At 44.9% G+C, this 24,132-nt stretch overlaps 1 protein-coding gene across 1 annotated transcript in view; it reads left to right on the forward strand.

Annotated features, from left to right (window-relative positions):
- The window catches only part of MICU2 (mitochondrial calcium uptake 2), a 355,316-nt gene that overhangs the window by 151,770 nt on the left and 179,414 nt on the right, over nt 1-24,132 (forward strand). The window contains exon 2 of the mRNA XM_073583037.1: nt 18,831-18,975. Within this exon, the coding sequence (XP_073439138.1) occupies nt 18,831-18,975 (145 nt within the window). The remainder of the gene's footprint in view (nt 1-18,830; nt 18,976-24,132) is intronic.

Below are 24,132 nucleotides of genomic sequence, written 5' to 3' on the forward strand. Positions count from 1 at the left end.
TTGCTGTCCTGATCCTCAGTGATCCATGTGCCATTGTGCAAGATTGACTCTGCTGATCAGTCACCTTTGACCCATGCTGCTCACCTTGACCATACGTCTTAAAGACGCCACCTCACCGGTTGAGCCTTTGACACAAGTTAGCAGTGCTCCCGTATATCCATAAGCCAACCAGTGCATCTAGAGGACACATGCTCAGTAACATGGCACGAGTTTGGATTGTGACACAATTGATTTTTTCTTTTACACATGAATATAAAAGATAATTTCTTCTTGGGTCTGCATATGATCAGAGAGCCAGAGCGTGTACATTGACTTCCATTAGCGAGCTGTGGATACCAGTGCTATATGCCACAACATAATGTACACAATATATTGGGCCTCTGATTCTCTGATCAGCGAGAAGTGAGGCTATTCCTTCCATTTACCGTAAGTCTTTATGCAGAGCATTATTTTACAGTCTAGTTGCCCCACACCCCCAAGGCCTTTCTGAGCATGTACAGAGTTTAACAACCTCAAAAAATCAATTATTGTATACTAAGCTTGTTGTGGGTGAAGCCTGAAATCATTCATTCATCCTTCATTACATACCGCAGCAGCTGGAGCAATCGAAAGTTGTGGAATTTTCTTAACCAAAGTTCCCAAGCTGTCCGCACTTCTGCATTCACTCAGCCCCGACACCACCTGTTACAGTCTTTTCTCCCCTCTCTGTTGGAAATGGCCATTGCAGGCGCTCTCGTACAGAAAAGTATAGCGATTTTACATGGACGGACGCCGAGGTCAGCATGTATCCAGTCATTCCCCTCTAATGAATCCTGTGTCAGAGGGAAATGCCCGTCAGTCTGTTACAAGATACATTGCTGCTTCAAGTACCCAAAATCTATGTATTAAGTTTTTGGTTCATTATGTCAGAGTTAGACCCTCATAAGGCCACTTGCAATTCTCCGTCTAGAATTTTCTTCACTGAACCTTTGATTGCCATGAACATGTGGATATGACTCCCTCTCACATGCTCAAGTCTGTTTTCTGAGCTTGGTGAGGACAGGTCTCATCATGGAGATTTATTACTTGTGTCAGTGAGTGAATTCATGGATCTCTCAATTACGCTACATAAAGAAATCTACATTTTTCTTTTTGTCTACATCAATCACATACATATTCTCTCATGTCTAGTCATAGCTACAAAAGTCCTGTCTTCCTAAGGTTATTTTTTTTTCTCTTTTCAGTTGACCCTATCCGTCCCGTTTTTCTTGATTTCTTCCATTTCTTCCTTCCCTTTCTCGCTCTTTAATTTCTTACCATTTTTATTCCAGTGGTTCCATCAAAGAACATTTTAGGAAATTGATGCATTTCACCGTCTGTTATTTCCTGTCCCTATCTTATTCTCCCTTACAGCCCTTCCTTTTTTCCCCCCAGTATTTTGAGATTGATGACCTATCATCTTATCAGTGGTTGTCTAAGTCCCGGTAACCCCACTGATCAAGCGCTGTCAGCTCCGGTGTCAGCTCACTGTAGACCTGCATGGAGCGCACATTGCAGCTTCATACACTTCTTTAATGGCCATTGCTCCACTCCTGTTCAGATCAATTAGACTCCCACTTTAACCCTTTCCACAATTTACTTTGGTATCTCAGTCTACCTTTATCTGACACTAAGGCTATGTGCACACGCTGCGGATTGGTCTGCGGATTTGTATCTGCGGTTTTCCCCTGCGGTTTATCACCTCTCCAATGGAGGAGATGGTAAACCGCAGCAGAAACCGCAGAAAAGAATAACATGTCATTTCTTTCTGCGGATTCAAAACCGCAGCATTTCCGCAGTTAAAAATCCGCAGCATGTGCACAGCAGATTGTAAATCACATAGATTTACATGTTACTGTACACTGTCTGCAGAACTGCTGCGGATCCGCAGCAAAAACCGCAGCGTGTGCACATAGCCTTAAGGCCCCCCCCTCATTCAATGAGTATTAGAAATTATTTGAAAACCTTAATATGTATTCCCATTTTTACTACAGTTAAAACAAGGCAAACAAATTGGATTAGCCATCTTTTTTTTTTTCTAGCATTGGCCTGCAGCTGGGATGAAGAACCTTCAGTCCTTGAACTCGGGAGTTGTAGTTTCACAACAGCCAGGATGCTGAAGGTTGCAGATTCTTGATTTACAGTGTAAAGTTAATGGAAGGATCCTATTCACAAAGGGAGATATATATATCAGGCGTAGGCTGATGGGAGCAGTAGTGCCATCAGCTGAAGCCAGTGACCTCAGGTAACCTGTTTACCTCCAGTCACAGCTGCGGACTCGCGCTGTCATTTGACAGTGTGGAAACCGTGGCTGTCTGACTGGCAGTAATGATTTTAAAGCCAATCAGAAGCAGTGTTGCCGTGCTGTCAACAAAATTAATAGAGGATGGGGGAACTCCAATACCCAGAGAGATTAGCAAAATTAGGATTATTTAGTCTAGAAAAAAGACGACTGAGGGGCGATCTAATAACCATGTATAAGTATATAAGGGGACAATACAAATATCTCTCCGAGGAGCTGTTTATACCAAGGAAGGTGACGGTCACAAGGGGGCATTCTCTGCATAAGGAGGAGAAAAGGTTTCTCCACCAACATAGAGGAGGATTCTTTACTGTTAGGGCAGTGAGAATCTGGAATTCCCTGCCTGAGGAGGTGGTGATGGCGAACTCAGTCGAAGGGTTCAAAAGAGGCCTGGATGTCTTCCAGGAGCATAACAATATTGTACAGTGATTAGGTTCTTTAGAAGGACGTAGATCTGGGGATTTATTCTGACGGAATATAGGCTCAACTGGATGGACAAATGTCTTTTTTCGGCCTTACTAACTAACTATGACCGCATGGCAAACACTGGATGTTCAGGCCCCTCATTCAAGTGAATGGGGTCCTGGTACCTGAACCAAAACTTTTTTTTTTTTTATAACTCTTTGGCCTAACCTGCCGGACCTGAACATCTAGGAGTTCGCCCATCTCTAACACTCCAATGGCCTTTATAACACGCTGTTCAGTCGTCACTTTCTGCCCAATGTAAACAGATAAACGATTGTTTTGTCCTGGCGATCACAGTGTGTTTTTTTTCTGACCTAAGTGATCTGATCATCCAAAGTTTTACTCATTGATTGGGTTATTCCTGATGTGTTTACACAGTGTGATCATTGGGAATGAACTCTCCTACAAAGTCCCGTTTGCCATTTATCTGCTGGTTTAAATGCACCATAAATCTAACCATACATCCCTGATTTCAGTGACCTGATTTCTTGCCTTGCATAGGTGACCTCTGTGATCTTTGGCTAAGTTTGGACTTCTTCAGTGCAATGCAAATTTGTTGTTTGAAATGTACAAGTTTCCATCTTCAGCATGCAACCATGACTGTAAAAAAGTCAACAACGGATCAACCTTTGTTCTTGGGGAGAGGTCAGATAGGTTGCATGTGTGTTGGCTTCAGATAGATGGCTGTCGCCCCTCAAGAGCATGGCCGCCTAAAACTCGTTCAGTAAAATCTGCGCTCTGCATTTTTGTCAAACCCAAAACCTTCTTTTAATCTGGTTTTATTTGCAAATCTTCCTTTTTAATCCCTGAAAATTGGACTAATGTGCCTATGTTCTTCTAAATCTCCGAGACCTGTAACTAGGCTTGTGACTGGTCTGCAGCCTATTTTTACAGCGTAGGCGGCTCTTCGAGGACTATAGGATATTTGGCGCACTGCTTTCCATAGTAATCTGTAGATTTATTGCAAAGAGCCTTAAAAGCATTACAAAGCCTTTATTTGCTTGTTCTGGTTCCTCGGAGATCGGATCTTTGTAGTTAACCACCTTTTTTTCAAGCAGGATTGTTTACTATTCTCTTGCATGTGCTCCACTGCTGCTACAAGAGGAAGCGAGCGTGGAATTTACTAGGATTCGTGCATGACTTGGGTATACATAGTACGGAAAGTAAATCCACTCATAACTTACACCGCAGGAAGAATGCAAATACTATTTGGCTTGTAACATATTAAACTAGAATGGTTTTATATAGCAGTTTTTCTCTTAGGAGGAGCTTATTCCTATGAGCTGAAGCCGCATATCTCGTCTGACTACATTTTAAATTGAAAGAATGGGGACCAATGAAATTGTGGCCATGTAATATAAAAATACCAAAAAAGATTAAACAGCATTGTGTTGATCTCAAAGTAGAGTAAAACAAAATTGAGCCAGAGCCTATGTTGGTATAAGTGAAATGCATAGGTGAGCATTCACACTGCGGCTATTTCACAAGCAGAACCTGAGATAAAAATAAAATGAGCAAATACCCTGCAGTAAGTAAATCAATAGTAAATAACACAGGGTACATTGTTAACATTGTTTTGGTGAAAAAAAACAAAAAAATGTAAAAGCCACACATACCACCACGACAAGGTGTACCCCAATTGGGACTGTACCTCTTATAGTTCACCTCACTGTGTGACTTGGGTACCGTCCCGATTGGGGGTACACCTTGTTGTGATGGACTTTGGTTTGATAAAAAAAAAAGTTAATGTTAATTAAGTGTCCCATGTTATGTACTATAATATTTCCTTACTACAGAGCATTTGCTCATTTTGTTTTTATCTTGGGTTCTGTCTCAAATTAAAGACTAGGGATGGGTGGACCTGTGGAAGTTCGGGTACCAGAACCTGAACCCCATTGAAAATGTATATACCAGAACTGGTATCTATCACCTTCTTTCTCCATCCTCCTCTTCCCCTCTGTCTCTCTTTTTTCCCCTCTCCCTTTTTTCCCCTCTCTTCCCTCTCCCCTCTCTCTTCCCTCTCCCTTTCTATTCCCTCTCCATTTTTTCCCCCTCTTCCCTCTCCATTTTTTCCCTTTCTTCCCTCTCCCCTCTCTCTTCCCTCTCCCCTCTCTCTTCCTTCTCCCCGCTCTCTTCCCTCTTCCCTCTCCCCTCTCTCTTCCCTCTCCCCTCTCTCTTCCCTCTCCCCTCTCTCTTCTCTCTTCCCTCTCCCCTCTCTCTTCTCTCTTCCCTCTCCCCTCTCTCTTCCCTCTCCCCTCTCTCTTCCCTCTCCCCTCTCTCTTCCCTCTCCCCTCTCTCTTCCCTCTCCCCTCTCTCTTCCCTCTCCCCTCTCTCTTCCCTCTCCCCTCTCCCCTTTCTCTTCCCTCTCCCCTTTCTCTTCCCTCTCCACTTTCTCTTCCCTCTCCCCTTTCTCTTCCCTCTCCCCTTTCTCTTCCCTCTCCCCTCTCGCTTCCCTCTCCCCTCTCGCTTCCCTCTCCCCTCTCGCTTCCCTCTCCCCTCTCGCTTCCCTCTCCCCTCTCGCTTCCCTCTCCCCTCTCGCTTCCCTCTCCCCTCTCGCTTCCCTCTCCCCTCTCGCTTCCCTCTCCCCTCTCGCTTCCCTCTCCCCTCTCGCTTCCCTCTCCCCTCTCTCTCTTCCATCTCTCTCTTCTTGCTTCCCTCTCTCTTCCCTCTCCCCTCTCTCTTCCCTCTCCCCTCTCTTCCCTCTCCCCTCTCGCTTCCCTCTCCCCTCTCGCTTCCCTCTCCCCTCTCGCTTCCCTCTCCCCTCTCGCTTCCCTCTCCCCTCTCGCTTCCCTCTCCCCTCTCGCTTCCCTCTCCCCTCTCGCTTCCCTCTCCCCTCTTCCCTCTCCCCTCTTCCCTCTCCCCTCTCTCTTCCATCTCTCTCTTCTTGCTTCCCTCTCTTCCCTCTCTCTTCCCTCTCCCCTCTCTTCCCTCTCCCCTCTCTCTCCCCTCTCCCCTCTCTCTCTCTTCCATCTCTCTTCTTGCTTCCCTCTCTCTTCCCTCTCCCCACTCTCTTCCCTCTCCCCACTCTCTTCCCTCTCCCCTCTCTCTTCCCTCTCCCCTCTCTCTTCCCTCTCCCCTCTCTCTTCCCTCTCCCCTCTCTCTTCCCTCTCCGCTCTCTCTTCCCTCTCCACTCTCTCTTCCCTCTCCCCTCTCTCTTGCCTCTCCCCTCTCTCTTGCCTCTCCCCTCTCTCTTCCCTCTCCCCTGCCTCTCCCCTCTCTCTTGCCTCTCCCCTCTCTCTTCCCTCTCCCCTCTCTTCCCTCTCCCCTCTCTCTTCCCTCTCCCCTCTCTCTTCCCTCTCCCCTCTCTCTTCCCTCTCCCCTCTCTCTTCCCTCTCCCCACTCTCTTCCCTCTCCCCACTCTCTTCCCTCTCCCCACTCTCTTCCCTCTCCCCACTCTCTTCCCTCTCCCCACTCTCTTCCCTCTCCCCTCTCTCTTCCCTCTCCCCTCTCTCTTCCCTCTCCCCTCTCTCTTCCCTCTCACCTCTCTCTTCCCTCTCACCTCTCTCTTCCCTCTCACCACTCTCTTCCCTCTCACCTCTCTTCCCTCTCCCCACTCTCTTCCCTCTCCCCTCTCATTTTCCTCTCCCCTCTCTCTTCCCTCTCCCCTCTCTCTTCCCTCTCCCCTCTCTCTTCCCTCTCACCTCTCTCTTCCCTCTCCCCACTCTCTTCCCTCTCCCCACTCTCTTCCCTCTCCCCACTCTCTTCCCTCTCCCCACTCTCTTCCCTCTCCCCACTCGCTTCCCTCTCCCCACTCGCTTCCCTCTCCCCTCTCGCTTCCCTCTCCCCTCTCGCTTCCCTCTCCCCTCTCGCTTCCCTCTCCCCTCTCGCTTCCCTCTCCCCTCTCGCTTCCCTCTCCCCTCTCTCTCTTCCATCTCTCTCTTCTTGCTTCCCTCTCTCTTCCCTCTCCCCTCTCTCTTCCCTCTCCCCTCTCGCTTCCCTCTCCCCTCTCGCTTCCCTCTCCCCTCTCGCTTCCCTCTCCCCTCTCGCTTCCCTCTCCCCTCTCGCTTCCCTCTCCCCTCTCGCTTCCCTCTCCCCTCTCGCTTCCCTCTCCCCTCTCGCTTCCCTCTCCCCTCTCGCTTCCCTCTCCCCTCTCGCTTCCATCTCTCTTCTTGCTTCCCTCTCTTCCCTCTCTCTTCCCTCTCCCCTCTCTTCCCTCTCCCCTCTCTCTCTCTTCCATCTCTCTTCCCTCTCCCCACTCTCTTCCCTCTCCCCACTCTCTCCCCTCTCTTCCCTCTCCGCTCTCTCTTCCCTCTCCCCTCTCTCTTCCCTCTCCCCTCTCTCTTGCCTCTCCCCTCTCTCTTGCCTCTCCCCTCTCTCTTCCCTCTCCCCTCTCTCTTCCCTCTCCCCTCTCTCTTCCCTCTCCCCACTCTCTTCCCTCTCCCCACTCTCTTCCCTCTCCCCACTCTCTTCCCTCTCCCCACTCTCTTCCCTCTCCCCACTCTCTTCCCTCTCCCCACTCTCTTCCCTCTCCCCACTCTCTTCCCTCTCCCCACTCTCTTCCCTCTCCCCACTCTCTTCCCTCTCCCCACTCTCTTCCCTCTCCCCACTCTCTTCCCTCTCCCCACTCTCTTCCCTCTCCCCACTCTCTTCCCTCTCCCCACTCTCTTCCCTCTCCCCACTCTCTTCCCTCTCCCCACTCTCTTCCCTCTCCCCACTCTCTTCCCTCTCCCCACTCTCTTCCCTCTCCCCACTCTCTTCCCTCTCCCCTCTCTTCCCTCTCTCTTCCCTCTTCCCTCTTCCCTCTCTCTTCCTTCTCTCTTCCCTCTCTCTTCCTTCTCTCTTCGCTCTCTCTTCCCTCTCTCTTCCCTCTCTCTTCCCTCTCTCTTCCCTCTCTTCCCTCTCTCTTCCCTCTCTCTTCCCTCTCTCTTCCCTCTCTCTTCCCTCTCTCTTCCCTCTCTCTTCCCTCTCTCGTCCCTCTCTCGTCCCTCTCTCGTCCCTCTCTCGTCCCTCTCTCGTCCCTCTCTCGTCCCTCTCTCGTCCCTCTCTCGTCCCTCTCTCGTCCCTCTCTCGTCCCTCTCTCTTCCCTCTCTCTTCCCTCTCTCTTCCCTCTCTCTTCCCCCTCTCTTCCCCCTCTCTTCCCCCTCTCTTCCCCCTCTCTTCCCCCTCTCTTCCCCCTCTCTTCCCCCTCTCTTCCCCCTCTCTTCCCCCTCTCTTCCCCCTCTCTTCCCCCTCTCTTCCCCCTCTCTTCCCCCTCTCTTCCCCCTCTCTTCCCCCTCTCTTCCCCCTCTCTTCCCCCTCTCTTCCCCCTCTCTTCCCCCTCTCTTCCCTCTCGCTTCCCTCTCCCTCCCTATGGAACTGTCTCCTGCTGCATTCGTTTTTTCCAGCAGCCCCATACATAATGACTAGAACAACGGTCTAGCTTGCGCACTGCCACTCCTTTCTAGTGGGGGTAAAAGTGCCCCATCAAGTCTCGGTTCCCTGTTCTGCTGATCGGGGGGTTCCACCGTTCAATAAGTTTACCCCAGTCCTATGGATAGGAGAGAACTTGTTTTCGCCTAAGAACCCATTAAGGCCTTGGCCAGTAATGTGTATCTGTGCTGTGACTGTTGCGTTATCTCGTCATACAGGACGGTGTGTTCTCGGAGGTTCACAATGATGACTTAGCTCGGTCTGGACTTGGTTTCTTTGTCAAGGTGTTTTATGTGTGCTGTGACATGTTTTTGTGCGAGTTGATCTTTTGATGTGAACACTTCTAAGCATTTTTGTTTAAATGGTCATAAAAAGCTTCACTTGTATTTTGGGTGGAAATACAGCCTACTTCATAGCACTGTGTTATGAAAATGATTAAATGATTACACATCGGTATGTCCGGGAGGCAGAATACGTAGAATTGATATACTGTTCTAATTGTAAAGCCCCAGCGCTTTGATGTCAACTGGAGTAAATAAAACAAAGATGAAATTACAGATTGAAAGTGTTGGGGTTTTGTTTTTTTTTCCTGTTTATATAGCCTTAAAAAATAATAATAAAATCACAAGATCCAGGTAGTTAGCGTATCATCATTTGCTACTGGCGTTTATCAATTTTGGGTGGCCAAAAAAAAACAAAGAAAAAAACAACTTGTTAACTTGCTGCGTTACCTGCTTGGTTGCCCCATCCGATAATACTGGCAATATTAGGCCTTTTTCAGACCAGGGCTGTGGGGTCGGTAAGCCAAACCTCCGACTCCTCAATTTCCATAACTCCGACTCCACGACTTCGACTCCCTCATACCAGGACTGTGGAGTCCGTAAGCCAAACCTCCGGCTGACACCGACTCTGACTCCACCAAAATGGGCTCCGACTCCACAGCCCTGATTCCAGACCTCGGTCTTTTTCATGTATGCAAAGAAGAATGGTACAACTATCATCAGTTTTGGATCCAAGTGTCGGCATTATTCCATCAGTGATTGTCACTTATGGATAAATGACAAAACCTCTCCTTTGCGATATTAATCACAGAAAGCTCATGGACTGTGCACTGAGAGAGGATATCCCATAAATAGTTTGGTAGATACCGGTCCCATTGCTGGGACTCGCAGTTATGTTAAGAACTGTAGCAAAACTGTAGGATCGAGGACGTTCCAGCACTTGTGACCCTGCCGATGGTACTCCGGCACCTCATTTGCATATTGGTGTAAAAATTGTTTCAAAAATTAGCTGATTTTTTTTAATATTAACTTAAAGTGAACCCAACAGCTGATACCTGATTCCCAATCCGTGGCAATGACTGTATGATGTCAGCTAGCTATTTTTGACTCTGAAACGTTGGCGCTAGGAGCGCAAGACTGTGCTGTACACTAGTCAGGCTAGCAGGTCTCCAGCAGCATCTCCTCACCCGCTGCCCTTGATTAACAGGTATCTGCTAGAGAGGAGCGAACGTGCTCGGAAACTGTGTTGTCCGCCATGTTCGGGTGGTGACCGAGTGTCTTCAGCGTGCTCAAAAAGCATGTTCGAGTCCCCGTGGCTGCATGTCTCGTGGCTGTTAGACAGCAGCAATACATGAAGGGATTGACTTTGAAATGCGTGGAGAATAAACCGCTCTTTTCCTGCAAACCTTAGATCCTTTGAATATCGTTATTTATTACCAGTGGCTCACCTTACCCGCTTATCCATTCTACCTGATCTATACTTGCACGTAGGCAGATACCTGTCAATCCAGGGCAGCAGGCGAGAGAAGCCGCCGGGGATCCACCTTTCCAACTAGTCTCCAGTGCGGTCTTGGTTCCCGATGGCTTATAAAGTATGTCTTTCTCTGAAATGCTGCAGAGTTTGAGTCAAACATACCTGGCTGATATTTGCTGCTCACGGATTGGCCAGCATGCATCAGCTGTCAGGCTCACGTTAAAGAGGACCTGTCACTTTCCATAAATGTGTTGTTTTTTTCATAGAATCGTAGAGTTGGAAGGGACCTCCTGGGTCATCTGGTCCAACCCCCTGCTCAAAGCAGGATTCGCTAAATCATCCCAGTCAGATGTCTGTCCAGACTCTGTTTGAAGACTTCCATTGAAGGAGAACTGACCACTTCTCGTGGCAGCCTGTTCCACTCATTGATCACTCTAACTGTCAAAAAGTTTTTTCTAATATCTAATCTGTGTCTCCTCCCATTCAGTTTCATCACATTGCTTCTAGTCTTTCCTTGTGCAAATGAGAATAAAGTTGATCCTTCTACAATGTGACAGCCCTTTAGATATTTGTAGACAGCTATTAAGTCTCCTCTCAGTCTTCTCTTTTGCAAACTAAACATTCCCAAATCCTGCAACCTTTCCTCATAAGACAGGGTTTGCAGACCGGTCACCATTCTGGTCGCTCTTTTCTGAACTTGCTCCAGTTTGTTGATGTCTTTTTTTAAAATGTGCCCAAAACTGGACACAATATTCCAGATGAGGTCTGACCAAAGAGGAGTTGAGGGAAATAATGACTTCACGTGATCTAAACTGTATGCTTCTGTTAATACATCCTAGAATTGAATTTGCCTTTTTTGCTGCTGCATCACACTGTTGACTCATATTCAGTCTGTGATCTATTAGTATACCCAAGTCTTTTTCACATGTGCTGTCACTTAGCCCTATTCCTCCCATTCTGTATATGCTTTTTTCATTTTTATCTGGTATAAATGTGACTGTTACCCTGAATCTGTGTTTTTTTTTCTTTTTGTTTCTGCACCCCTCCATTCATTAGAGAGTGAAAGTGGCCTAAGTCTAACTCTTTTTAGCCAACTGGGCATGGTCATTATCTCTTCTATGTGGGCGTCTTCTAGAGGACCATGCAAAAGGTGGATAAAAAGTCTAGATATACGGTATATACAGGGGAGAATGGCTATATCTCCGGAAAGGAGAGGCTCAGGAGAACATCCGCCTTTACACCAGGTGAAAAAAACCAACATATTTATGGTAAGTGATCGCTCCTCTTTAGGTATGAGCGGATCCGTGGAAGTTTGAGTTGGTCAGCTTCGACTGAACTTTAGTCTAAGGCCGGGGTCACACTTGCGAGTGTGATGCGAGAAACTCGCGTGAGTCTCTCGCGTCAATACTCTGCACTGCTGCCGGCACTCCGGACCGGAGTGTGCGGCTGCATAGAAATACATGCAGCCACACACTCAGGTCCTGAGTGCTGGCGACAGCGCCGGGTATTGATGCGAGAGTTTCTTGCATCACACTCGCAAGGGTGACCCCGGCCTAGCGTTCAGTACAGGTACCAGAACTGTACCTGAACTTGAACCTTAACCCGAACCCCATAGATGTCAACGGAGACTCGAACTTTGTAGCTGGAAAATCTTTGTCTACTTGAGAAGTTGTAGAATTTCATGGTTCCCAATGAGTGGCCCATTCTGCAGCGCCGCTAAGGATTGCCTCCTCTTGACAGGTGTGTTTCTCACGCCATGTGTCTCCATGAAGCCACAGGATAGATCTGCTCGCTCTCAATTAGCCGCCTTTGTTTTGCAGCGATGACAGCTGTAGGGCTCTTCTGATAGTTTATAGCAAAATAATCATTAAAGCAGAGTCACTGTATTACAGGAGACGGGGGAAAAAAAAAATCATCAAGTGCAGGGAACATGACAAATGTGGATTTACCGCTCAGTATTTACGCGCCCTGAGGCCTGATCTTATCCCCAGACGTCTAATAAAAGGGATATTCCTCCAATTATTTATCTTTTGAAATGTGGGACGTGAGTAACATGAAGACATCCTTCCTTCAGTGACTCAGGTGAGGTCATGGATTGTACAGGTGCTATCAGGCCGAGGGTCATTATAAGTAATGAGGCAATGATTGCCCTGCTCCTAATCCCCTTCACTCTCTGCTTTTTTTTTTTAGTTTTATTATTTCCTTAAATAAGAAAAAAATCTATATATTTTAAATGAAGAAATCACTTATCAGAGCATATGTTTTTTCCTGTTTGTATCGTTTTATTGGCAATATAAATGTGTTCATTATGTTTACATTTGTCTGACATAGACATTTTTTCCATATCTTTCGCTGTTGTTCATACTGCGACCTATATAATGTGCACGATTCCTTGCGGTTTCACATAATGAACATTCTTTGTATGTGAATAATTACAGATACAGCACGGTGGCTCAGTGGTTAGCGCTGTTGCTTTGCAGCTTTGGGATCCTGGGTTAAAATCCCACCAAGGACAACATCTGCAGTGAGTTTGTATGTTCTCCCCGTGTTTTCATGGGTTTCCTCCGGGTTCTCCTGTTTCCTCCCACACTCCAAAGACCATACTGTTAGGGAATCAAGTTTGTGAGCCCCAATGGGGACAGTGGTATTGATCAATGTAAAGCGATGTGGTGCTATATGAGTAGCAATGAATAAAATTCATTGTATAGCATTCATCCTATAACTTGGTGGTTTCAAGAATATGTTGGTGGCTGAGGACATTGCAAGTGTATGTGGTCAACACTCCTGTCTCTCAGCTCCCACATAGGCGACTGTGGTGTACATCGTCTTTGACCAAAATAGATTAAAAAAAAATTACTATGCAGTGTCCATTCTTGTATTGATCAACTGTACAGAGACATTTATCGCTGGTCCTGATACAGGATAGTAAAATATGTGCCAACACCACGTCAATGAGGACAAAAAGGGGCAGCGATGCCTAAAACACACACTTTTGGTCCCTGTTTGATGAATGTGGGCATAAAGCTGTATTCAACACTAAAGGATTAAAGAAGATAGGAAATTACTTGTTGATGGGCGGGGGTAAAACCGCCGTGAATCATACCGATCAGCAGCAGAACAGAGAACTTTTATCCCCATTAGAAATAGAGCGTCAATGCGTATTTTTGACCTGCTATTCATCCATTCACTATGGGGTTCTGCAATGCTTTTTCCGGCAGCCCCTTAGAGAATGAATAGAGCAGGGTCAGGCGTCTGACATGCCACACTATTTTGTTAGAGGGATCATAGAATGGTAGAGTTGGAAGGGACCTCCAATGTCATTGTGTCCAATCCCCTGCTCCATGCAGGATTCAGTAAACCATCTCAGACAGATTTCTGTCCAGCCTCTGTTTGAAGACTTTCATTGAAGGAGAACTCGCCACCACTCGTGGCGGCAGCCTGTTTCACTCATTGATCACCCTCACTGTCAAAAAGTTTTTTTTCTAATATCTAATCTGTGTCTACTCTTTCAGTTTCAGCTTTTAAGTGTCTTTTTAACCTTCATTTTTGAAAGCTACATATTCACAAGTCCTTTACCTGTTCCTCGTAGGACATATTTGCAGTCCGCTCACCATCTTGGTAGCTCTTCTCTGAACTTGCTCCAGTTTTTCAATGTCTTTTTTTAAAAATATGGAGTCCAGAACTGGACACAGTATTCCAGATGAGTCCTGACCAAGGAGGAGTAGAGGGGGATAATTACTTCACGTGATCTAGACTCTATGCTTCTTTAAATATATCCTAGAACTGTTTGCCTTTTTTGCTGCTGCATCATACTGTTGATTCGTGCAGTATGTGATATATTAGTTTACCCAAGTATTTTTAACACTTGCTGTTGCTTAGTTCTATTCCTCCCATTCTATAGATGTAATTTTCATTTTCCTTGCACGGATGTAGAATCTTGCTTTTCTCCCTGTTAAATACCATTGTATTAGTCCTTGCCCATTGTTCAAGCTTATGAAGATCCTGACAAATCTTTTCTCTGGTTTTCCTAGTGATAGCTATCCCTCTTAGCTTTGCATTGTCTGCAAATGTGATCACTTTGCCTTCAGTTCTCTTATCTAGATCATTTATAAAAAATGTTGAATAACACTGGGGCCAGGACAGAGCCTTGTGGTACTCCACTTGAAACATTCTTCCAATTGAATGTGCAACCATTTTTTACCACTCTTTGAGTACGATCGCTGAGCCAGTTATGAATCCACCTAACCGTAGCCTTGTCAATGCCATACATAGTCATTTTTTCAATAAGGATTGTGTGAGATACTTTATCAAATGCTTTGCTGAAGTCCACATATGCTATATTTATCGCATTTCCCTGATCCACCAAGTCAGTGATTCCATCGTGGAAGGAAATTAGATTAGTCTGGCATGACTTGTTTGTTACAAACCCAGGGATAATAGTTTCCCATCAGTTGGGTACTAAAAATTCCCCCAGTCTGACAATCTGTGAGTATCCCAGTAGTCGGACCCCTACCAACCAGCAGGTTGATGGCTTGTTATAGGGCTCATTCAGACTTCAGTCTTTCATGTACAGTATGAGTTCTCTCTGTGTTTTTCATTATATTGTAATACAGTTTGTTATTTTCACATGTCTTTGTATTTTTTGCAGATTATGTGGACCATACAAAATCACAGAGACCTGTCCAGTTTTGATCCAAGTCACTGATCAAACTCTAATGCAAGTCTATGGGTCCATGAAAAAAAATCCAACAGCACTATGATGCTTTTTCATAGACTGTTTTGATAGCAAACATTTTTCTGAATTATTATTTTTTTTTTTTTTAAGAAATTGTCACTAAGCACTAACAGGTAAGATTTTCTATAAAAGGAAACATGAAAGTGACTCTTCCTTAGCTTGGTGCTTGTCAAAACTTTTCTACTACTTTCTATGAAAATGACCATTGTAATGCCTGGACCTCACCATCCTACCAATTATTTTATTTATTTTTTTAAATGTCCTAAATTTTTTGTATAACATTAACATTTGTAGGAGAAAAAGGCCTATGAAGCTTGTCACGACTTCTGTGAAATCAACCCCCCCGCTGCACCTCCCCAATAAGTAGGGAGCACCTCACAGTTTGGTTAACACTGCCTCAGATTATCCACAAGTATTTTTCTTGTTGAGTAATCCCTAAAATTGCTGAAATCTTAATAGCCAGGTTTACAAATATAATTGATCATTTTTGATGCATGACTTGATATCTTAGCACATTCGGTCAGTAGATCTTTCATAGGACGTACAGTTGTCTACGCCCCCCATCTCCACCGCAGATGTGTACATTTACATAATTGATGCCAAAATCTGACGCCTGAATTAAATTGCATATGTAGGTGGTCAAAGTTGCCCATACACAAAACTTGGCAAAACCTGCCAACCTAATTTATATTGGGGTCGCCAGACTCCCAATTTTGAAGATTTCAGGAAGGGTTGGAAGGATGAGACATGTTGGATTTCAGCATGCCACATCCATTGCTCCCATGGGAGATGAGCAGCTGTCAGACTGATTTTGAAGTATGGAGAAAATCAAGCCTGTAAGTTCTAAAAGAGAACCATCCGTCATCATTAAACAGTGGGATGACAGAGCTCCAAAAAAAGGAAGACAAGACATGTTTCAGACATCCTTCTGAAGACATGTCATGGTGTTCAGTTTTGTTCTGGAGGGTTTTGAGAATGAAGACTGATTTTTATGTGGAGAGATGCTGTAGATAAAATGAGATAAATGGGTCCAGTTGTGGCACTTTGGACAGATGAACTTTCTCGAATGGGATAGCGACCAGCTGAAGTCACAGTACTTAAGGCGAGTAATGTTACAAGCCTCACCACTCATCTTTCAGCAAGTGAAGGAATTGAAACTGAATCCTTTTTTTTTTTTTTTTTTTCCTTTTTGTTCTTTCATATTTATGAAACCTTCAAAAAAAATGTTTAATTGTGAAGAACTGAGATCAAAATAATGAAGAAGGTCCCGTAATTGATTCATGCTCTTTTATAAGGTGAAATCACTTAAAATAATTGGGTTGATGAATAGCTTGGAAGCTATGGAAAGAAGTGCATTTTACAAATGTAAAAAAAAAAAAAGTACATGCTAGAAAAAAATGACTTAGTGAGGTTGTCACACACCAGTTTCAGATGAGAGTATTACGGGAATAGGGATATATGAAGCTGTTAGTTTGGGTCTTCAGACACATAGATGGACCGGGACTTGTACTGATATGTACTAATATGGGTGCCTAAATGCCCCATAAATCTCCCAGTAAGACCCATTTCAGAATTGGCTCCCAAGGCCTTGGCTATATTGTGAGTTTGGAAGCCAAGCTGATGGCCATTTAAAGTTTTAACTCGTGAAGGGGGAGCTCTAAAGGAACGTCTTCCTCCAGACGATACCGGAAGGTCTTCTACTGTTTAATGTTTTTAAAATATATATATATGTATGTATATATATATATGTATGTAATATATATATATGTAATATATTTTTTTTTTTTTTTAGTTGCCACGTGGGCATACTTCCTTGCACAAGTTAATTTGCCATTAAAGGGGATCGCCAAGCTTATGATATTCTTATCTTTGTGATAAGTCATCAATTTAACATTGGTGGAGGTCCAACACATGACACTCCCACCCATCAGTCGTTTTTAAAGGGAATCTGTCAGCATGCTTTTGATCTGTAATCTGAGAGCACCATGTTGTATCACCAGAGAACTTATCTCCAGCGATGTCACTTACTAGTCTGTTTCAATACAATCAGTGATTTATCAGCAGGAGATTACTTGAGGACTAGTTGTCTCTTGCCTCGCGGTCCAACTCTGCCTCAGTGACTGATAAGCAGCTTCTTGTTACTATACCTTGACTATGATCAAATCTGAATATTTTTAACAGGCTAGAAGTATTAGAGGGTCGCCGGGGGATTGGTTAGTGAGGGTATGCGATCTCTGGATTTTTTAAACCGTGCTAGACTGTTTTTAAAAAAAAGTCAAAGTAGTAACAACCCCTTTCATCTCAACTTTTGAGAAAGTTGGGGTCCTTTAGCACAGACTGATTTCTCCTCTCCTTTTAAAAGCCCTTTTACAAAGACCGATACTATTGTTAAAATAAACACACAACCTCCTTACTGCGTAAGTCACTGTTTCCACATGCTGCCAATTGCAATTTTTTTTTTTTAAAGAGCTATAAAGGATTCAATCAGACAACGTACGATTGTTTCCCACAGGCTAGCGAACAGGAACGAGTCTTGTTATAAACGCTCGTTCTGACCATGCTTGGTCCTGGGTTACTTGTCCTGTGCAGAGTCTTGCAGTATCCGGTAGTTTGGGCTATCCCTGTGCAGTTTTCAATTTTTTTTTTTCTTATTTCTGCATTGCATATTGTAGTTGTATACGATTATCTGCTCACATTACTATACGGTAATGGGTAAGCTGTACGCAGGGCTGTGGGGTCGGTAAGCCAAACCTCCGACTCCTCAATTTCCATGACTCCGACTCCACCAAAATGGGCTCCGACTCCATGACTCCAACTCCACAGCCCTACCTGTACGACATGAATTTGTTAGTGTTACTTATGGTCAGTGTTTAGAATGTCAGAATATGAAAAGGTATGGAAGATAATTACATCGGTGGAAAGAAGACCTCGGTGCGTCAAGTTCAACCTTTCTCCACCAGTTATACATTTTATCACTAAATTATCAATAACCCTCAATGTTACGTGTGCTGAGGAATCATCCAGGCCTTGTATAAAAGCTATTAGTGTCTGCCATTACTACCTGGCAGTCTGGAGAATGCCGCTTGTGCTAAAATTATCAACAACATACACATTAGATAGAAGTTTGCCGCATCGGACAAGCATTTAGAGGGGTTGTCCTGTAGTCGGACAATGCTTACCATTTCCTTTTTGGTTCTCACCATGGCTTCCATTATAAACGGAAGTTTTGACGTCTCGTGGTGATCAGATAATGTCAAGTTTCTGAAAACCCTAGCGATTAGCTGGTCTGGTTTGGGAAAGTTGTGGTTGGCCAATTATTATATTAAGAGCGGCCATTATGCAAATAAAATATTCTTTACAGTTACATGTCATCCATTTAAATTTGTCTTTATCGAGCAAGGAGTCCTAAGCAGTGCACACCCCACACCAAGGACAAACATATACCTTATGTTGAGACAACCAAGTTGAAGAAGATCTGTTATAATATAAATATCAATACAAACTTAAATAGATTTCCTAGACCTGATGAGCCTGATGTGCTTACTGGGAAAATCCGTGTCAGAATGACTGTAATATTGATATTAAAACAAGCAATTTAGGAGTCCAGCTATAGAATGAGAGATCTTTTTCACCGACCACCCAGCCTGATTGACAGGTGCAGCATGTACCGAGCTGTGCAAGAGCATAGCAGGGAGGAGAGACACTGAGGACTGAATATAAAAAATTTTAATGGATTATATTGCCATTCTGGCACAGATTTTCAATGTAAGTACACCAGTCTGATCAAGTTATACAATCTTTTGACAGATCTGCTTTAAACAACTTTATTTTTATTGTTAAAGAGCATCTAACATTTAACATATTGAGAGAATTCAGTTTTCTATTATCTTCATTTGTATTTTTCTGCCCATTATAAAGGGTAAAAAAAATCTATATTATATTACCCTACTACTACTCTGATATCAGATTATATCAGTTTTTAACTTGTTATATTGAACTTGCATATTGTACAATAAAAAAACCAAACTTTGTACATGTGATGTTTTTGTTGTTCATACAACTAATAACAGTTTTTTTTAGACATTTAATAAAATATCTAGAAATAATTGCACACTTTTAGGCTCGGTCCACTTGGCTTGTTAGACGAAGATGCAGCCGACTGGAGAATATCAAACCGTATTTAGCTTATTTTATATTATTTTGCAGAGTGAAGATATCGTTGACGAGGTCAAAGAAAAGCAGTCTCTCCGGAAGCAGCGCTTTATGCATTTTGCCTCTCTGGCCTACGATGGAGAGTATTACATGACCCCACGTGACTTCCTATTCTCTGTAATGTTTGAGAATTTGCAGCGTAAGTCTCATTGCATCAATTCTATCACATTTTATTAATACATAGCTTCAAGTTGAAAAATGTTAAATTTGTTTGATTCTTTTTTCTGTGGTATGTAAATGCTAGCACAGAAAGAGGTCCACCCTCACATTTCATGTATATTTATTTATTTAAACTGTGTATATACACACACTCTCTCTCATGGGTGGCAAAGATCTGATTTTGGTGCAGATACCACTCTCATGCTGTTTACTTGTCGTTCACTCTTGTTAAGAGGACAACTTCTCTTTACCAGCATTGTGCCAGCACTATAGATACTGTAAATTCTGTTCTCTCATTTCCTACCATGCATTGCGATGTCTGTTTTGTACTACCTATAGAAAGACACAGTCCCTCCCTACTTCCTTTCAAGATACACAGACCCACCCCTCTTCCTGTTGAGAGACACAGACCCACCCCACTTACTGTCGAGAGACACAGAGACCCTCCCCACTTCCTGTCGAGGGACAGAGACCCTCCCCACTTCCTGTCGAGGGACAGAGACCCTCCCCACTTCCTGTCGAGGGACAGAGACCCTCCCCACTTCCTGTCGAGGGACAGAGACCCTCCCCACTTCCTGTCGAGGGACAGAGACCCTCCCCACTTCCTGTCGAGGGACAGAGACCCTCCCCACTTCCTGTCGAGGGACAGAGACCCTCCCCATCCTCGCTTTCCATATTCTGTCTGTGTCTCTGCTGCTAGAAGTGAAATAACCCTGACAGCAGACAGTGGACCTCAAGTTATAGGAAGGGAGAAATCTATTGTCCGACACTTTGAGCAGATTTTCAGAGATAAGACGACATAATTTGTAATTAAAGTGATCTGCAGATAGATATTGTCATATGTACTGTAGACAATCAAATGAGATCACGTACAGGGGCAACTTCTACTGTTTTCCTTATTTTGTGACGAGGAGTCAGCATCTTACGTAATTTGGTAGGTGTTTGAATGTATTACCCTGTTTTTTTTCTCATTTCTGACTTCATAAATCGTCCTCCTTTAGGTTTTTATAGTTTTTGTATGCTGTACACCTGCGGAGTGTAAGTTTTGGTTCTGTGTTTTTAAAGTTTATTAATCCTATAAATGTTTCCCGTGTGGTGTTTGTTCTGTAATCTCACATGAAGCTTGAATCTTGGCTTTAATTTAAGGAATTTCCCCATCACATTCTTTAAACATTTGATTTGTTTGTTTTTTTCCGTATGCATTGTGTAAAAAATGTCTTTCACATGACAAGTACAACAAAAGCAAGAAGGGAATGATTATGTTATCAGGAAAGAATATAACGAGCACCAAAACAAGCAGTCAGCCTATCATTTATTATGTTTATTTTATTAACACATATTATGTATGTCGATAGCGAACATTCAAGCATGGACCTTTAGGATTGGGAAGTTATTCACAGTTATGGCCACATAATGGGCGCGGGGCGATTACATTACTATCATACTTGAGTTCTGAGAGCAGTGTAGGATTGGGGTGCCAAGGGCCCTCCAGTGAAATACATTCTGGGGGCCCCAGTAATAGTTTCGCCAATCGCGGACGTCCCCAGTTTCCAGCTTCATTCCGGTCCTCTTTTTAGTCTCATGAATTCTCTTCCAACCTGATCGATCACACTGGGGTTCGGGTGTCGGCTGCAAGCCGCTTTTACGGTGTGAGTCTTTGGCGCGTCCGCTGATGTACAACTGTCCAGTGAATAACAAAAGGACATTCATGGAAATATATAGGGATGTCAACCAATGATTTGCTGTTCTGTACGCTGATACAGATGGATCTTCACACGAGAATGAGGTGGAAAATGAATATGTATTTTATCAACGCGTTTTGGGGTCGTACAATCTTTTTTTCTCAACGCAAACTTGCACCCCCAAAACGCGTTGATAAACTACATATACATTTTTAGCCGCATTCCCGTGTGAAGATTTATTTGTATCCAGCAGCGTAGTAAATAATCGGTCGACATTCCTATGTATTTCCAATCATTTTGCTGAGGATCATCGATCATTCTGGATACGGAGATGCAGCAGCTGATACTTACATGCCCTTGAGGGAGGTAGGTGAGCCGAATTTCATGCTATTATTTCTCTTCCCAAACTTTATTATTCTTTGTGCACATTGTCCCTACTTTAGTACCTCTTGGAATATGTTGGGTGCTTAGGGCCCCACCTAGAAATGGCTCAAATGGCAAACATACGCAAAAATAATGGTTCTATATGTTGTAACGAACCAGATTGCAGACTTCAGCTGAAAGGAGCAATTCACAGGGTTTTTGATCTTGGCCCTAGAAAGGTGAATTTTTACACTACATGACTATTGGGAACGAGGTCTCCTGGAAGCGCTTGTTTCCTGATTATTGTGCAGTGTAAACAGGCTTCCGATGAATGAGCAAAATGCTTGTTCTTCACATTAAATGACCTTTCGGTTTGCCCAAAAAATCATTATTCTCGGCAGCACATCGACATATATAAACAGGGATTGCACTGCCGAGAACATTGGTAGCCTACGTACCCAGAACGATGTATCACTGGACTTTTGAAGCTCAGTCTGTGTGAACAGGCTACTAAATGCCCGACGATCAGCAAACGTGTTTCCAATAGGTGGTCATTTAATGATGTGTAACAGTAGCTGTGAATGCACCATAAAGTGTAGTTTAACTATTCAATTATCAATTTTCCCCATTAAATTTGGCCATAGACATAATTTAGCTGAGGTTTGAAGGCCAGTCTCCATGGGAGTTCAGTGTTGGCTGAGGGACATGCGGTAGTCATACCTGCTGACGCTCAGAGACTTAGTGGAGGAAATATTTATACTGACGCTTCATATGCCAGTCTTGAACAGAAGTCTGCTAGTGTGAAATGCGACAGTTTCTCTCTCACCCATGATAGCACCACGGAGAGAGGGGATCCGCCCTTCAGGGACAGGAACCTACAGACTAAAAGGGCGGTACCTCTCCTCCGCCTTCAGTTGGGTTCCTGTCCCTGACGGGTGACCCACAGTACGGCGGTACCTGCGTGTTCTGATGGAGTCCAGATCCGTTGCCGACCTGACTGGTACACGGCAGCGGGGAGGCCCCTGTCGCGGCAGGTGCGGTGCCCGAAGCCGCCACTGCTGGGGCCGATGCGGGCTGCCGGGAGAGCAGGGGGGGGGGAGAGACGTCGGAAAGGAGATCGGGGCTCGCGGGGACCCGGTAAATGTGCGGGCAGCGCCATGGTACAGAGGTGTACCAAGATGGCCGCTGCCCCGGAAGTAGAAACAGGCTCCCGGGTCCCTGGAACCGGCGCATGCGCAGGAGCACTTTCCCCAGCAGACGCGGTGCAGGATGGGAGCGGTGACGTCACAGGGCCAGGAAATTTAAAATGGTGGGTTCAAAAAAACTCCTGGCTGGAAGCGATCCTGAGCAATGGGGGATAGTGACCAGCAACAGGAGCAGCATGTCAGGCAGCAGCTTAAGCAGCAGCAGCAACACCACCAACACCATCACCGACAAAAGGAACGAGACAGGGATGGCCGTTCCAGCAGCCACTCCACGCGGCGCAGTATGTCAGCTGCAAGGAGCAAATCACCACCAGGAGACCAGCTTATACAGGACCTGACTCCATCTCCCGAATCGGTACCTGCAGCCACGTACTTTTGGGTAAGTGATCTTCGAGAATGTAAACCATTGTAATACAATTCCTTTCCCTTATTAGGGAAAGAAGAAGGGGAAAAAGAAGAACAGGGAATGCCCCACTTGCACTAGACCCCTACCTATATCATTGGAGAAAAAACTCTGTGAGTCTTGCACAAAAGAAGTTCTCTGTCAGGGGACTCCGGATTTCGCATCCGACCTAAGGGCCGCAATCAAATCGGAGGCTCAGAGTGCCCCCCTTAAGCACAGGGACAAAACGAGGAAGAAAGACACGATAGTAACTTCCCAGTCGGACTCTTTGACGTCGGGAGAAATCACGTCTAAAACCTCGGAATCCGGTTCCTCATCCTCAGATGAGGAAATGGGAGGGCGTCACTGCTTTCCCCTAGAAGAGGTAGACAAACTAGTGAAGGCTGTAAGGTCTACCATGGGGGTATTGGACCCTAGGCCCGATAAAACAGTCCAGGACATAATGTTCGGGGGACTAGGCCAGAAAAAACGGAGAGTGTTCACGAGAAACGAAATTGTTAGGGGCCTAATCAAAAAAGAATGGGACCTGAATCTTGTGCGTTCCACACTGACAGGCCCTCCGTTCGAACCTATATACTCGGCATCCCTAAAAATCCTGTCATTTAAAATGGTGCTTCTGGTGGCACTAACATCAGCTCGCAGAGTGAGCTATGTTCAAGCCTTATCAGCAGGGCCACCTTTTACAAAAATTCTAGAGGATAGAGTCATCCTAAAACCTGACCCGGCCTATCTACCTAAAGTATCATCACATTTTCATAGGTCCCAAGAGGTAGTCCTTCCTTCCTTCTGCCCAAATCCAAAAAATAAGGGAGAAGAAAAATTCCACACCTTAGATGTAAAGAGGTGCCTAGTACAGTATTTAGAGGCCACCAAAAAATATAGGAAGGAAGGCTCTCTCTTTGTGTGTTTCCAGGGTCCTCGGAAGGGGCTCAAGGCATCTAAGAGTACCCTGGCAAGGTGGATAAGGGATGAGATTGCCCTGGCATATTCATCCAGTGGAAATACCATCCCGGAAGGGCTGAGAGCCCATTCCACAATGGCGATGGTGACCTCATGGGCTGAGAGATCTGAGGTATCGATAGAACAAATCTGTAAGGCGGCCACCTGGTCATCACCCTCCACCTTTTTCACACTATCGATTAGATCTAGCCTCTACGTCTGACCTGACCTTCGGGAGAAGGGTCCTTCAGGCGGTGGTCCCTCCCTAAGCTACCAATCTCTGTAATTCTCTCTGTGGTGCGGTCATGGGTGAGAGAGAATAGCTTAGTTACTCACCGATAACGGTGTTTCTCGGAACCCATGACAGCACCCGCTTATCCCCCCCCCCCCCCTTCACGAGTGTGGTGAGCACGTTTTACTGTTAGTAGTGTGTTTCCGTTTAGGCACGGTGCTTCTTGATAATTATAATGTTGTGCATCTAGTTCTGTTGTTTAACTAACCTGGAGACCCTCTGATGCTCTGTAACCAACTGAAGGTGGAGGAGA

This window comes from Dendrobates tinctorius, unplaced genomic scaffold (assembly GCF_039654945.1).
Source record: "Dendrobates tinctorius isolate UK_male_01 unplaced genomic scaffold, ASM3965494v1 ptg000075l, whole genome shotgun sequence".
NCBI lineage: Eukaryota > Metazoa > Chordata > Amphibia > Anura > Dendrobatidae > Dendrobates > Dendrobates tinctorius.